Source organism: Pelodiscus sinensis, chromosome 2 (assembly GCF_052426305.1).
Source record: "Pelodiscus sinensis isolate ZL-2025 chromosome 2, ASM5242630v1, whole genome shotgun sequence".
NCBI classification, from domain to species: Eukaryota; Metazoa; Chordata; order Testudines; family Trionychidae; genus Pelodiscus; species Pelodiscus sinensis.
The window spans coordinates 77,959,266-77,972,727 of record NC_143053.1 but is presented as its reverse complement, the minus strand read 5'-3'; the positions used below and the strand labels follow the sequence as shown (position 1 = coordinate 77,972,727).

Here is a 13,462-nt window from a genome sequence, read left to right as displayed (position 1 = left end):
TTTAACTTATGTATGTTACATAGCTGAAAGTTTGGAGGGTCTTCCTTTAGCTATTAAATTTAGACTCATTGGTTTAAGTAGCTGTCAGCCGACGGTCAGGGTGGGTGGGTGGGGGTGTGGTGGGTGGGTGGGTGTGTGTGTGTGTGTGTGTGTGTGTGTGTGTTTCCGAGAAAAGGTTTAACATCCGTGTCTTTACTGCTAGGACCAGGGTCCCATCACAGAGGGTGGCCAGCAGGCCAACAGACGCCCCGTTATATAGGAAGAGCTTATTATACCTTAGATTTTAGCTGCTAGAACACAGGGGTTCCTTCGCAGCGGGCAGCCTAGGAAAGGCTGAAAAGGTGCCCTAACGGATCTTGTCACCTGGGAGTGACACAGATCCAAATGCCCAAGCTCTCCCTATGTCTGTCCCTTTATGACCGGCTGAAGTTCTTTTAAATTGTGCTTGGTTCTGTTACAGCAACTGGAGGAGTCAGGTTAAAGCTTAAACAGTTACAGGTTTATTAAAAGACTTACAAAAGCATATGGTTACAATGGCTATTGTTCTATTTCTTAAATGCTAGCGCGCATGTATGTATGTATGTCTTAAAAATGATTACAGGAAAAAGGTAAAGATAGAAAATAGAAATAATGGTACTAAGTGACTTAATCTTTAAAGAGCTCTAACACTATGTATATATATACTTAAGCAAAGGACCACATCCAGGTACAATTTTTACCCCTTTCTGTGCCTCTCGACTCCAGCGTGTCAGGCCAGGGCCGGTCTCTCAATTCCTAGGAAAGACGAATACGAGGTGGGCGTCCCCTCTGGAACCTCGGGAGATCAAACACCTAACCCGACCAGCAGATAGATGGTAGATTGACACTCAGATAAAATGTGCTGCTGAACCCATCTATATACCCCTGGGGGCCCGTATCCTCTTTCTTATCTAAGATGCTGAATTGTACTGGTCCATTTTGTGGCGCCAGTTCTTACAAGCAAGTTTCAAGTTAATTTACACTTGCAAGAAAGATAACTAAATTGTGAATACTAGACATTTTTTTACTGGGCGAGAGATTCCTCCCCCCGCGGATGGATGTGTGTTCGTATCAATATGGGTTTCAGTCAAGGGCACTCCTTGGCAGCCTCTTGGTCAGCAATTGGCGTATCTCTGTTTACAGCCATTCACGGTCACACAGCCTGGGCCTTCTGCTCTGTGTGCCCTGGATGCTCCAGGCAAGCAAAAATGGATGTTACAAGGGGGGTTCCTGTCTGGCTACAGTAGTCTATGAAGAAAACTCTGTAGATCTTTTGGATCATCCTAGCCACTGAAACCTCAAACATTATAGCCAGCAAAAGGTGAAAACTAGCCATACATCTCAGTTTGTTCATATTGTCCTTTTGTTACAGCTAGAGCTTATCTATACTTAATTATCCTGTTATGTTTACAATATATTAGCAAAATTAAAGCAGCAATCTCGACTCTGTGGATGTAGTTAGTACTAGTATACTGCTGTGTATATTTCTATAGCTTTCCTCCAAACACACACGCTCTGGCTCCCTCATCTGGAAAAAGCTATGAAGTATAAGGCCCCTCTGTACAGATAGTGGCATCTACATTAGTGCTTTTGCCAGTGTAACAATGTTGGCAAAAATCAACCCTAACTAATCCAAGGAATGTCAGTAAAACTTACTCTTAGGGTGTGTCTACACAGCAGGGCGCAAAACTCAAATTAAGCTATGCAACTTCATCTATGTCAATTGCATAGCTGAAGTTGAAATAGCTTAATTTGGCTTTTGGTGCTGCCTACACAACAGAAAGTCGAAGGAAGAACACTCTTCCTTTGACTTCCTTTACTCCTCGTAAAATGGAACTTATAGGAGTCAGAGTAAGAAGTCCTCCAGCTCACAATTATTTCAAAATAATGGCTTGCAATGTAGACGTGCTCTTTGTTATTTTGGAATAACATCAGTTATTGCAAAATAACGCTGCTGTGTAGACGTACCTTTAGTGAGCAAGACTATGCATTATGATGGGAGGGAGAACTCAAAGCAAATAAACCTAAGATGCTAAAGATATATAATCATTGAAGACAGAAAGCATATTGAAACATTAGACCTTATTATAGGGCAATAATTGTAACAAAGAATAATAATGCCCCCTGAATGCTGATTAAAGCTTAAGTGAATGCTTTACAACATTCGTTTTTTTAAAAAGGAAAAACAATTTGTAAATAGAATAGAGCAAAACCTGAAGTACTTTAACTAAATGATGAAGCTTGCTAATATGCGAACGTGGAAGCATATATTAAGAGTTGCATAATTAGGTGATCCCTTAGAAAGAGAAACTTCCACCGACTGCTCTCTTTGAAGTTCTCATTAAAAGTTTTGTGGAGATTTACTAAGAAGGCTTAACAGAATCTAATTTAGGAAATCTGAACCAAATACACCAGCCAACAACGCAGATAATGCATTATTCAGATTCAAAATTAAATGTAACTCTAAGTCAGAGTAAAGCTTTTTGTCCAATAATTTGGGAGAATAAAGAATGGTAGGGCTATTCTCTTCCAGGATGAAATTAAAATTTTAGTGGCTCCCAGAATTTTATAAACGATTAATATGTTATAAATGACATTTCATATACAAACAATATCAGAAATGGACTGGATAGGCATATTTCAATGCAGGAAGCATGAAACTACCTTAGTGAGTCACCCGTATTTAATCTTATAGATTGTCAGAGAATTTTGCTTTTGTGTGAATATAATACATTTATTTAATAGAATAAACACAATGCCAGAATTAGCTGCTTTTTTTAAACAAAGATCAAAAGAATATAATTATATTATTCTCATTGTGAAACATGGATTGCAGCCTAGTTACTAAATGAAAGGTAACTAATTAAAAGGAAACTTAATTAATTGAATATCAGATGGGGTTTATTCCATGGAGGAAAGCAGTGAATAACTTCTGACTATTGCACATTATATGCTGTAACTATAGCATTATGCATGCTGTTTTGTTTTGACAGGAGTTGTATGTAATTCTGAAAAATAACTCGTCTTCAAGATTCACTTTGAAAATCAGTTGAAAAGTAATACAGTTCTTATACTTGTGTAAGGTATTCACAGTATTCTGATCAACTGCTTTTTTTTCTCTTTTTTCCTAGAAAAGTATGCTTGCCTTACGGCAGCTAATGCCCAATGCTCAAAGTTTTATCCAGCAGTGTGTGCAGCAGCAGGCTCCAATCCAAGCAGTTGTTTCTACCTGTATCTCGACAGCCCCAACTTCCTCCACAGTAGTGACCACCTCAGCTCTGGCAACAACCTCTCTTCAGCCCGTAAAACCTGTCCTTGCTTCTGCAGTGGTCACAGGTGCTCAGACTGTCAAGCCAGTTCCTTCCACTATACGGGTGACAACAGCAGCTGCCCCCCTCCAGACTGTTAAGCCAGTGTCAGCCCCTTTTCAACCTGCAAATCCAGTCCACATGTCTGCAGTGGCCACAACCTCTCTCCAGGCTGTGAAACCTATCTTTGCATCTCCGGTAGCAACCACAACGACAACCCCTCTTCAGTCTTTGAAATCTGTCATTGGGACACCTATCAGTATTAAAATTACACAGCCCAAATCTACTGTTGCACAATCCGTCCATGCTCAACAGGCAGTTAGAGTAAAACAGCTGGTAAGATTCAACTTTCCTCTGCCTTTGTTTTCAAATCAAAAAGCACAATCTTAGATCTGAAGTTGCATAAGTGTGTAGGTAAGTGTATTCTTCCCTTGGTTAATGGGCTACTTCAGGTTTTCCCGAGACATTGTTCTATTATGCTTGATACATTTAATATATTGCCTCTAAGTATTATGGTTTGCAGCTGTTTTAGCAAGTAGGGTAGAGCGATTGTAGTGATGAAGACACCTTACTGTTGACGAACTTTATAATTCAAAAATTTGGGTGTGGAATAGTTGTACTGAACAGATTTTATTCTGAGCTTAATGTTTGTTTCAGTATCTGATCTTGCAAGGTGTGCTGAGAATGCTCCTAATGAGATTGAGGGGAAGAGTGTCTGCTCCTGACTTAATGCGATCATGGTTATTCCAGGTGACCCACTGCAAAAAGAGGAAGATTTTTTTTTCTATAGCAGGAATAATAAATCCCAGTGTAGCTGTAGCTGAGTGCCCTAATAGGTGTTCTGCCAATACTGTCAACTTGGTGGCAGAGCTACAAAGGAACAGCCTATGGAGATAGGACTTCATCTCTTCTAATGTGACATCTTCTGTCTTGGGCTTTCCCTAGGAATATTGATGTGTGGATTCCTGTTTACTGGGGACTGATGGGAAATCTGCAAGCTAACTCATGTAGAAATGCATAGTGGTTTTCAGAGCTAAGTGGCTAACCCGCTTAAAGACATAAGTTCACTACTTTTATATTATCAAAGAAACTCAACTAATGATCAAAGAATGACATTTAATGTGAGATTCACTGTATCTTAAGTTTCTTGTTCTGCCCTGGGTCTTTAACAATGTGTGTGTTCTGTGTTGTTTTTTTTAAGAGCAGTGTAAATGTTTGATGTAAACTATCCAGTGTGATATCATTTGTTAAAACTGGCAGTACCTTAAAGACTAACAAAACATGTAGATGGTGGTCTGAGCTTTCGTGAGCACAACCCACTTCTTCAGATGACAGGAGTGTAGAAGACCCGATCCAAGAATAAATAAGGGAAGGAGGGAAGGGGACGGAGGAGAGAATGAAAAAAGGAGGAATAAGGGTGGGGAGGAGGAAGAAAGAGACAGAGCAGGCTGGCACATTATCTTCCACATGTCAGTGACTTAACCATTAGCACCTTCATTGGTTGGTTGGCTGGTTTTTATCAGCCTCTTGTAACTATTTAGTCTTTAAGGTACAACTAGACTATTTGTTGTTTTTTAGTTTTTCCTGTTAGTCTAACTCTGCTACCCCTCTGAAGCTTTTGATCATTTGTTAAGTTAATATTGAGACTGTCTCCTTTTCTCAAGAATATTAACTAAGGAGAAGCCTAAGAAATGTGCATCACGGGTGCCCTGAATACAGGGGCATTTAGAGGCTAATTTAGCTAGCTGCTTAGGGTGCTCACTTGAGATACAAGAGACCTAGATTCAGTTCCTCCCTCTGCTTGATGTAGCACAGGGATTGGAGCTTCTATTCCTTCTTGGTGAATGCCCTAACCATGGGGATGCAATGTATTTGAGGGTGTAGAGACTTTCAATATTGGCTGTTAAAGCTGCTCGGTTTCTTAAGCATTAAATATTTAATTGATTAAGGAGTTCAACTTGTGTCCCCTACTTCCCAGGTGAGTGCCTTACCCATGGTGTATTCATTCATTCATTAACTCATAATACCCATATGAGGTGACATTATCCCTCTCTTGGTAATTGAGGGTAGGCAGGGGCAGGGTCTTTAATCCCAGAGACTAAACTGTTTGCCCAACTATTTACTCATCAAGAAGTCATGTTACATCCAGCACGGACTTTGAGTTCCTGTCCATATGTAGTGCTCAGACCTCTAGATTCTGGCTATTTCCAAGATCTGGCCCTTCTTGAGAGGTGAATAGGTGAAGTTAGCCTATTGCCTTTTAACTTGGCCATTTCAATGGCTTCTACTAAGCGGCCAAGCTGTTTGAGATATGGACCTTAAACAATCCCCTGAGGAGCAGAATTTTAGGAGTCATTAAAAAAGGGATAGAGAATAAGACAGAAAATATCTTATTGCCTCTACATAAAATCATGGTATGCCCACATTTTGAATACTGCATACAGATGTGGTTGCCTCATCTCAAAAAAGATATATTGGCATTGGAAAAGGTTCAGCAAAGGGCAACAAAAACGATTAGGGGTTTGGAATGGGTCCCATATGAAAAGAGATTAAAAAGATTAGGACTTTTCATCTTAGAAAAGAGAAGACTAAGGCGGGATATGATAGAGGTCTATACAATCGTGACTGGTGTGGAAACAGTGAATAAGTAAATAACTTTTCCTAATTCCCACAATATAAGAACTAGTGGTCACCAAATGAAATTAATAGGCAGCAGGTTTAAAACAAACAAAAGGAAGTTTTTCTTTGCTCAGAGCACGGTCAACCTGTGGAACTCCTTGCCAGAGGATGCAGTGAAGACTAGAACTTTTAACAGGGTTAAAAAAGAGCTAGATAGATTCATGGAGGTTAGGTCCATCAATGGTTATTAGCCAGGATGGGTAAGAGTGATGTTCCTAGCCTCTGTCTGGAAATGGATGACAGGAGAGGGGTCATGTGAGGATTACCTGTTGTGTTCCTTCCCTCTGGGGCATCTGGGATTGGCCGCTGTCAACAGACAGGATACTGGGCTAGATGGGACCTTTGGTCTGACCCAGTTTGGCTGTTCTTATGATCCCTTAAACAATCCCCTGATGAGCAGGGCCTGGTTTTCCCTGTCCGGATAAAATGAAATTCCCCTGAAATAAAACAGTTGTGAAAAATAAACAATTTCACGGGGCTCTGTATATTGATTTTATTTCCTACTTTGCCAGCTTCTCCTCTGGCTGCCATTCTGCTGACCAGGACATGAAGGAACACAGTCCCTTGCAGGACCTTGCAGATGCTAAAAACAGGGATACAGCTTCTTAGAATGCTAATGTATATTTTCAGTCCTTCCAGCAACTGATGTTTCTGAAGCTTGTCATTAAGACTGCTTAAATGGCTAACAGGATTGTTACCCATTCTTCCTCTCCCCACAATAGCCTTTCCCCTCCTCCACCTGTTCTGGTGCCCTTGCTTCTGGTCAATTGATCCATTCTCTTCAGCTTCTTCTGCCCCATCCTGATTTGTTACATCAGCTCTTTCAGATGCAACACTATTCTTATTAACTGTGCTTTTTCTGAAAGACTTTTTTACTGCATTTTTGTCCTGCTATCCACTACTCCTTACCTGTCAGGTTGAGAGGGTTTGAGAGCCCGTTTTTTTTTTTTTGTCTTTTGTCTGAGTTTTATTGTCCACCTTGCTGCTCTGAGTGTACTCGCTGTCGCCCTGCTAGCATGGGACATTCATTCCCAGGTGCAGTGTAGACTTAACCTCTATTTTAGAGAAATCTTACTATTTGTGCTTGAATTTATTTGTTTTTTTAATAATTTCTAATCCATGTCCTCTGCAAAGATGTATATTAGAAGCTGCAAGACAGATTCCATTGGCAAAGAAAGCTGCATTCACAGAGTAATACAACTCATTGTGTGCTTGTCAGACTTCATCAACTGCTCTGAGTGACAGGAAACAGTGGTGTATCTCTGGAAAACCATTTGTATGTGGCTTTTGAAAAGTCAAGTCTCATGTAGGTGCTGTTAATGTAGCATTGAATCATGCTAACTGGGTTTTGTTTAAGTGTATTAACAACAAAAATGCCCCTAAAGAGAACCAAAACCTAAGAATTGCTATACTGGCTTCCTTTTTAATCAATGTGATAGTTTAAATCCAAATAGTAACAAGTTCACTGAATTATATGGTATTCAAACAAATGGTTCTAATATGGCAATTTAAAATAGGCAACATATCTATGGGTGATATGTCTGTTTAACACTCCAAACAAGTTAGTGTTAACTACAAATTTTAAAGACTGGTAGCTTACTTGTCCTGTCAAGAAAAGTATATGCAAACTTTCATGAACATGATGTATTTCTTAAGGTGAAAGCTAGACATGCATGCATGCCCCCAAGCAGTTTTGGTTGAATGAGCATGTTGATAGGATTCATGTCTTGCTGTATTTTAGCTCTTTCCATGTTTGATATTGGGGATACTCTTTCCAGGTAGTCCAGCAGCCATCAGGAAGCATCGTAAAACAAGTGGCCACACTTCCACAAACAGCAACGCTGACTCTCCAGAAACCTGGTGAAAAAAGGAGTCCCTTAAATGCACTAATTCAAACTAACCAGGTTCCTGCAGGTAGGGCTGGACATCTATTTTTGGGGATGTTTGTTTTAAACAGAGAGGTGGGCAAAGGACTTCATTGTAACATTACATATTGTAGAAGAAGGCTATTGAGGGGATAAGGGGAATAATGCCAGTCAATTATGGTAAAATTATATGGATGTCTTTGGTAGCTGCTTGGAACTATGCACTCAGAGCTTTGGGAGTACTCTATGCATCATCTTTCCTGTTGAGAAAATATTTCACTAAAAGATAAGTAGTTTTTACTATTGAGTACTCAAAGTATGCCCATTCTAGTAAATTGGTGTTTCTATGAACTCTTTTGATGTTTCATCGTGCTAAGTGTACTTCTGAGTGTAGAAGTAATTTGATGTATAATTTACTAAATTTTGTGTTCCGTTTTGTCTCGGCTAGCTCATTCCCGCAGAGAGTTGTGTGACCTGTGTAGGTTAGTGATAAGATGGTGGAACACTGTTGCATTAAGGGGGATAACCTATTAGTTTGTTAGCTTTGCAAAGTATGTAAGATATAGTAATTTTGAATGTCTGCTTTCCAAATGGATATAATTGGTTTTTCAGTCTGCAAAAAAACCTATTGTTTAGAATATGTATTAAATAAACAGGCATCTCTATTTTTTTTATTTTGTATTTCATTGTGGCATGTTGATGTTTTTAGGTTCCTTTCTGAAACAAATTACACTGCCAGGAAACAAAATTCTGTCGCTTCAAGCATCTCCTGTTCAGAAAAATAAAATAAAAGAGAATGGAACAACATCCTTCAGGTAAAAAATAAACAAAGTTGGAAATTTGTGTGGCTGTAGGAAACAAGACTTCAACAAAAGGAGCAGACAGCAGTATAGATATGGGGAATGATGCCTCAGTAAATAATTTAGAGATTTCTGATGGATGTTTTCATCTCTTAATGATGGGGTAGAGGAGAAGAACCTAAAAACATTGACTTGAAAATTGAGGGGCTTGTCTTAATTGTATGGGAATTGTACTGCTAGGTCTGGGCTTTTATCAGCAGTTATTACCACTGTATGTTAATGATGCTTTTATAGTGAGGATGCATGTCAATGTTTTGCCTGATGAAATCAGCATTAAGTAGTCTATTGCACTGTTACCTTTTATTAAAAACTCTAGTGGGAGGTTAACCTAAAGACCTCTGCTCAATCCAAACAGCCAGATACCACTGAATTATAATTTGATCTGTAGTGGTAACCTCCTAATGCAGCTGGGGACTTGAATGGCATCTTTTATTACCTCCTCCTAGATATTTGCTCCTTTTAGGTAGAGGTAAAAGTCTCTGGCTAAAGCTCTGACAGTAGCGGGCAGCACAATATCTGGCCCTTTAGATCACTAGAATCCTTGAAGATTTTAGGCCCGGTAACTCATTAAATTTCAGAAATCTGTTTTCCTCTTGGAAAGTGAGCATTGGAACGGATGTGGAGACAGAAGCTGCCAAATTCAGTTCCACTTCTGACTTAAATTAGAGTTGTGCCTAGGCTTCAAGAGGGACTGCAGAGGGCTTCCTCTGATACTGTTCCTGCCTATTTGATTACTGAAAGTACAAGGTACCAGAGGGAGGCTCTGGACCCTGGCTGGTCTGAGCAGCCTCTCCACTCCCCACCCAGTGACTAGGAATCTTTTCTCTAGCCGTGCCTGCAGGGATCAGCTGTCACCAGCCTGGTGTCTGTGCAGGGAGCCCTCTGCTGTCATACCCCTGCTCCCTCCCTTCCATGACCAGAGGTCTGCAGAAGAGCCATTCAACAGTAAGGTGGCCTTCCTCATGGCTGGGACTCTCTGTTCTGTTATATGAATTGCTGTATTGGCCGAATACCTTCCTTATTCTGCATTTTGGAATTTGGGTAATATGAAGGTTTAGATAATAGGATTTCTGAAAGTTGTGAGTATATGGTATATAGCAGTGGCCCCTATTTTTACAATTGAGTGCCCTGGAAACTAGTGCATATGGCTTTCCAAAAAAAAACCAAACCCTGAGCACTTTTTTTTTTGCCAAATAAAATCTCCAATTTTAATGTCAGCACTTCCCTTTTCTTTTTTTCCCTATTACTTTGTCATTCTAGGCCACTAAAGAGTTCTTGCAGAATATATATACAAATATATACAAATAGCTCTATAGATATTTTTTTACAGTATACTGACCGCATTCCGTTTACAAAAGCAATCTTCCCCAAATACTTATGTGGAAAGATGGGCCTTACCACTTACCTGAAAGGATAATACATTTTGGCCCCCTCAAACAAAGGGTGAGAGCAAGACACCGTCTCAGAACACACTGCTGACAGATGTCTCTGCATCTAGTAGTGGTCTCACTCCCACTCTAAGAGTGCTTGTGGAATTCTTGCCCACTCTTCACTTTGTATCATCTTTACTACCAACTTTATCAGTCTCATCTGGATAGAATTTAAAGGCCATATGCTTATTCTGATTAGTAATCCAGGGTCAATATAATGTAAGGTAAGTATACCTTTCTAGCCTTCCTCTTCTCCCTTCTGTAAAATGGAGTACATAAAATATTGAATGAGAGGAAAACAGATCTTGTCAAACACCAGAGGGTGCCAGACACTCACTTTTCATCTAACACATTCAAGTTGACACAGCGAAGTACCTCTACGTTGCATGACTTTCATTTCAATTTAATACCTGTTGTGAGAATCTCAACCTAACTTCAAGAAGAGATGAGCAAAGAAAAGGGGTATAGGTGCCTCTTTTTTTTCAGGGATTCAGCACCAGACCTCCTAGTAAGAAGTGTTCAGAGAAATTACTATGGAACAGCATTGTTGTTATACAGATGTCATGCAAGTCTCCCAGAGTAACCACTACATGGAATAACTTGAAAATACTTCAGGACGATAGCCAGAATCTAACCTCTATTGGCTATATTGTGTGCATGCCTTTAATTTTACATTGGAGTTCATTACATAATGCCGTACTTGAAATAAATGAGTAGAATGTATCTCAAACTAGTAACTGGTAGGATTATTCAGAGAAATTGATATTTTCAGGTTGAAATTGATTAGTAGAGCTACGGTACATGAGGAAGCATGATGTAACTTATCCACATATTCAGTTAGTCCCTTGAGCACTAAACTACAAGTTAAGAAAAAGGGTAATTTGGATTAAGTAGTATGAAGTGTTATCACAGATGCAAGTCTTTCTGTAGAACCCATCCGTGAAAGATCTCAGCCAAATTTCAGCATGAACTTCAGTTAAGTCCTCTGGTGGCTTAGTGTATATGCTGTATTTGTAGGTACATTGACTACATAACCTCCTTTACAGGCTGATCATGGAGTAGTGGTAATTATACCACAGTGGGATCACAGACTTAAACTGCAGCCAAAGATTCTGTGGTCATTAGGAAGAGGGGGTTTGGAGTGAATTTGTGAAGATCAATTAGCACTCAATTACCATGCATTCAAGGCCTAATTTGCACATTTCCTGAAAGATTAAGAATTGTATTCTGCTAATACATTATGAATACTCTCTTGAAATTGCTCAGCCACTACTGATGGGTAGAGGGAGGAAATGGTCAGTGGTGATTTTAGTTTTAAATTTCACTGGTCACTAACTGTTTTGATAATCATGGGCTTTAGTCCTTTTTTAATGCATTGAATTGGTGTAAAAGTTTCAGCCACTTAAGAATAAATTAAATGGGCTTGAGTATCTATTAGTCTTTTTCCCTAAACAAATTATGTAAAAATTGCCTAGCTATAAAAGTAAACAAATGAAAAGGGTCAGAAACTGCATTTATATTGAAGATATACAATTGAACCTCAGTTATGAACACTAGAGTTATGAGCTGACGAGTCAACTACATACTCATTTGTAATGAGAAGTACACATTTAGGCAACAACAGAGACCCCAAAAAAGCAAATACAGTACATCACTGTGTTTAAAGTAAACTACTAGTAAAAATGGAAAAATTTTAAAAAGGGTTTGACAAGGTAAGGAAACTGTTTCTGTTCTTGTTCCGTTTAAGTTCAGAGTTAAAATCAGCATTTTTCTTTTTGCATAGTCAAGTTTCAAGATGCAGTAAGTCAATGTTTGGTGGTAAACTTTTGAAAGAACAGCCATAATGTTTTATTCAGAGTTACAAACATTTCAGAACGATGAACAACTTCCATTCATGAGTTATTTGTAACTTTTAGGTTCTACTGTAGTAGACTGTTTGCCCACTGATGCATAGGGATGATTATACATAGGTAATTTAACTGGTCACCAAAATGAAAGACTGTTTCAGGATGTGATGGAAAGAACAAGGCATAACAAAATAACAATTGGTTTCCTGTCTGGTAGAGATGAAGATGACATCAATGATGTGACTTCTATGGCTGGAGTCAACTTAAGTGAAGAAAATGCATGCATCTTGGCAACGAACTCTGAAGTAGTTGGTACGCTGATCCGATCTTGTACAGATGAAACATTTCTCTCCTCGGAGGCTTTGCAAAAGAAGATCTTAGACATAGGTGAGACCAAGCATTTGTAATTGACATTAATGCTCGCATTTAACAATTGTCAAACTTATTTTTTCTAAAAAAGACTGCACTGTAATCTCATACTGAATTCATAAATTTCTATTTAGTCTGGAAAAGAAGACAGCTATTCTTCACTTGAACTTTCCATCAGGAAATCTGTCCTAAACATTTTTGGGTGGGCCTTAAAAACAAACTCTGTAGGATAACCTAAAGAAAAAATTAGATAAAACTTAACTCCAGCAGTAGCAATGGCACTGCTTCTGTTCATTTACCTTTTAAATTATGATTATGAATTGTAATGGGTATTGAACACTATCAGTTACCCACAGGCATATTGGAACAGAATATTGGATAGGCGTCTTTCTACCGATGCAATCCCTAACATCTAACGTGGGGAAAGTATGAATTATTGTTAACCCAGTGGCAGATATCAGGCTCTGAAGTCTCACTATTTAATATGTATTTCTTACACAAGTGTTACAGATTCTTTTCATGTGATCAGAAGGAAACCCATACTAGCCAATACAAACAGATCTGTTTAGTAGGAAGGTGACCTCTTCCAACATACTCCTTTTTTTCAGTATCTTCAGGGCTCTTGATATCTTGAAAGCTCTTTCAGGAATAGCAGTTGTGTTCGCGTGCATTGATGCTAAAATGACTGCGTTTCCTTCAGTCCTCTTCTTCAGACCATTTTTGCTTCAACGCCTGCAAGAATTCAGCTCACATTTTAAAAAGCTGGGTTGAGGGCAGTTGCACCAAGTCTATGCTTTAAGTATGTATTTTTACTTGTGTATTTATGAATAATATAGGGAGCATATACTAAGAATGCATATATTTAAAAACTTGATTGTGTCCCTCCTTCAACCTTGTTTGCTGCTCAGAACGGAGGCTAGGTCTAGACTACACTCTTATCAGAAAAAACTATGCAAATTGTGCTACACAATTTGTGTAGTTTTTTCTGATTGCTTTTCTAGAAGAGGCTTTTTTGCCATTTGGTCCCATCTAAATGGGGCCAAAATGGTGGAAAAGCCTCCTCTTTTGGAGGAGCCCCTATTCCTC

The 13,462-nt window shown here is 39.1% G+C and overlaps 1 protein-coding gene across 2 annotated transcripts in view; it reads left to right on the top strand.

Moving 5' to 3' along the window:
• The window catches only part of TAF4B (TATA-box binding protein associated factor 4b), a 122,368-nt gene that overhangs the window by 35,855 nt on the left and 73,051 nt on the right, over nt 1-13,462 (top strand). For both annotated transcript variants that reach the window (XM_089776284.1, XM_075920812.2), the window contains 4 exons: nt 3,150-3,662; nt 7,784-7,919; nt 8,580-8,685; nt 12,225-12,394. In XM_089776284.1, the coding sequence (XP_089632410.1) occupies nt 3,150-3,662; nt 7,784-7,919; nt 8,580-8,685; nt 12,225-12,394 (925 nt within the window). The remainder of the gene's footprint in view (nt 1-3,149; nt 3,663-7,783; nt 7,920-8,579; nt 8,686-12,224; nt 12,395-13,462) is intronic.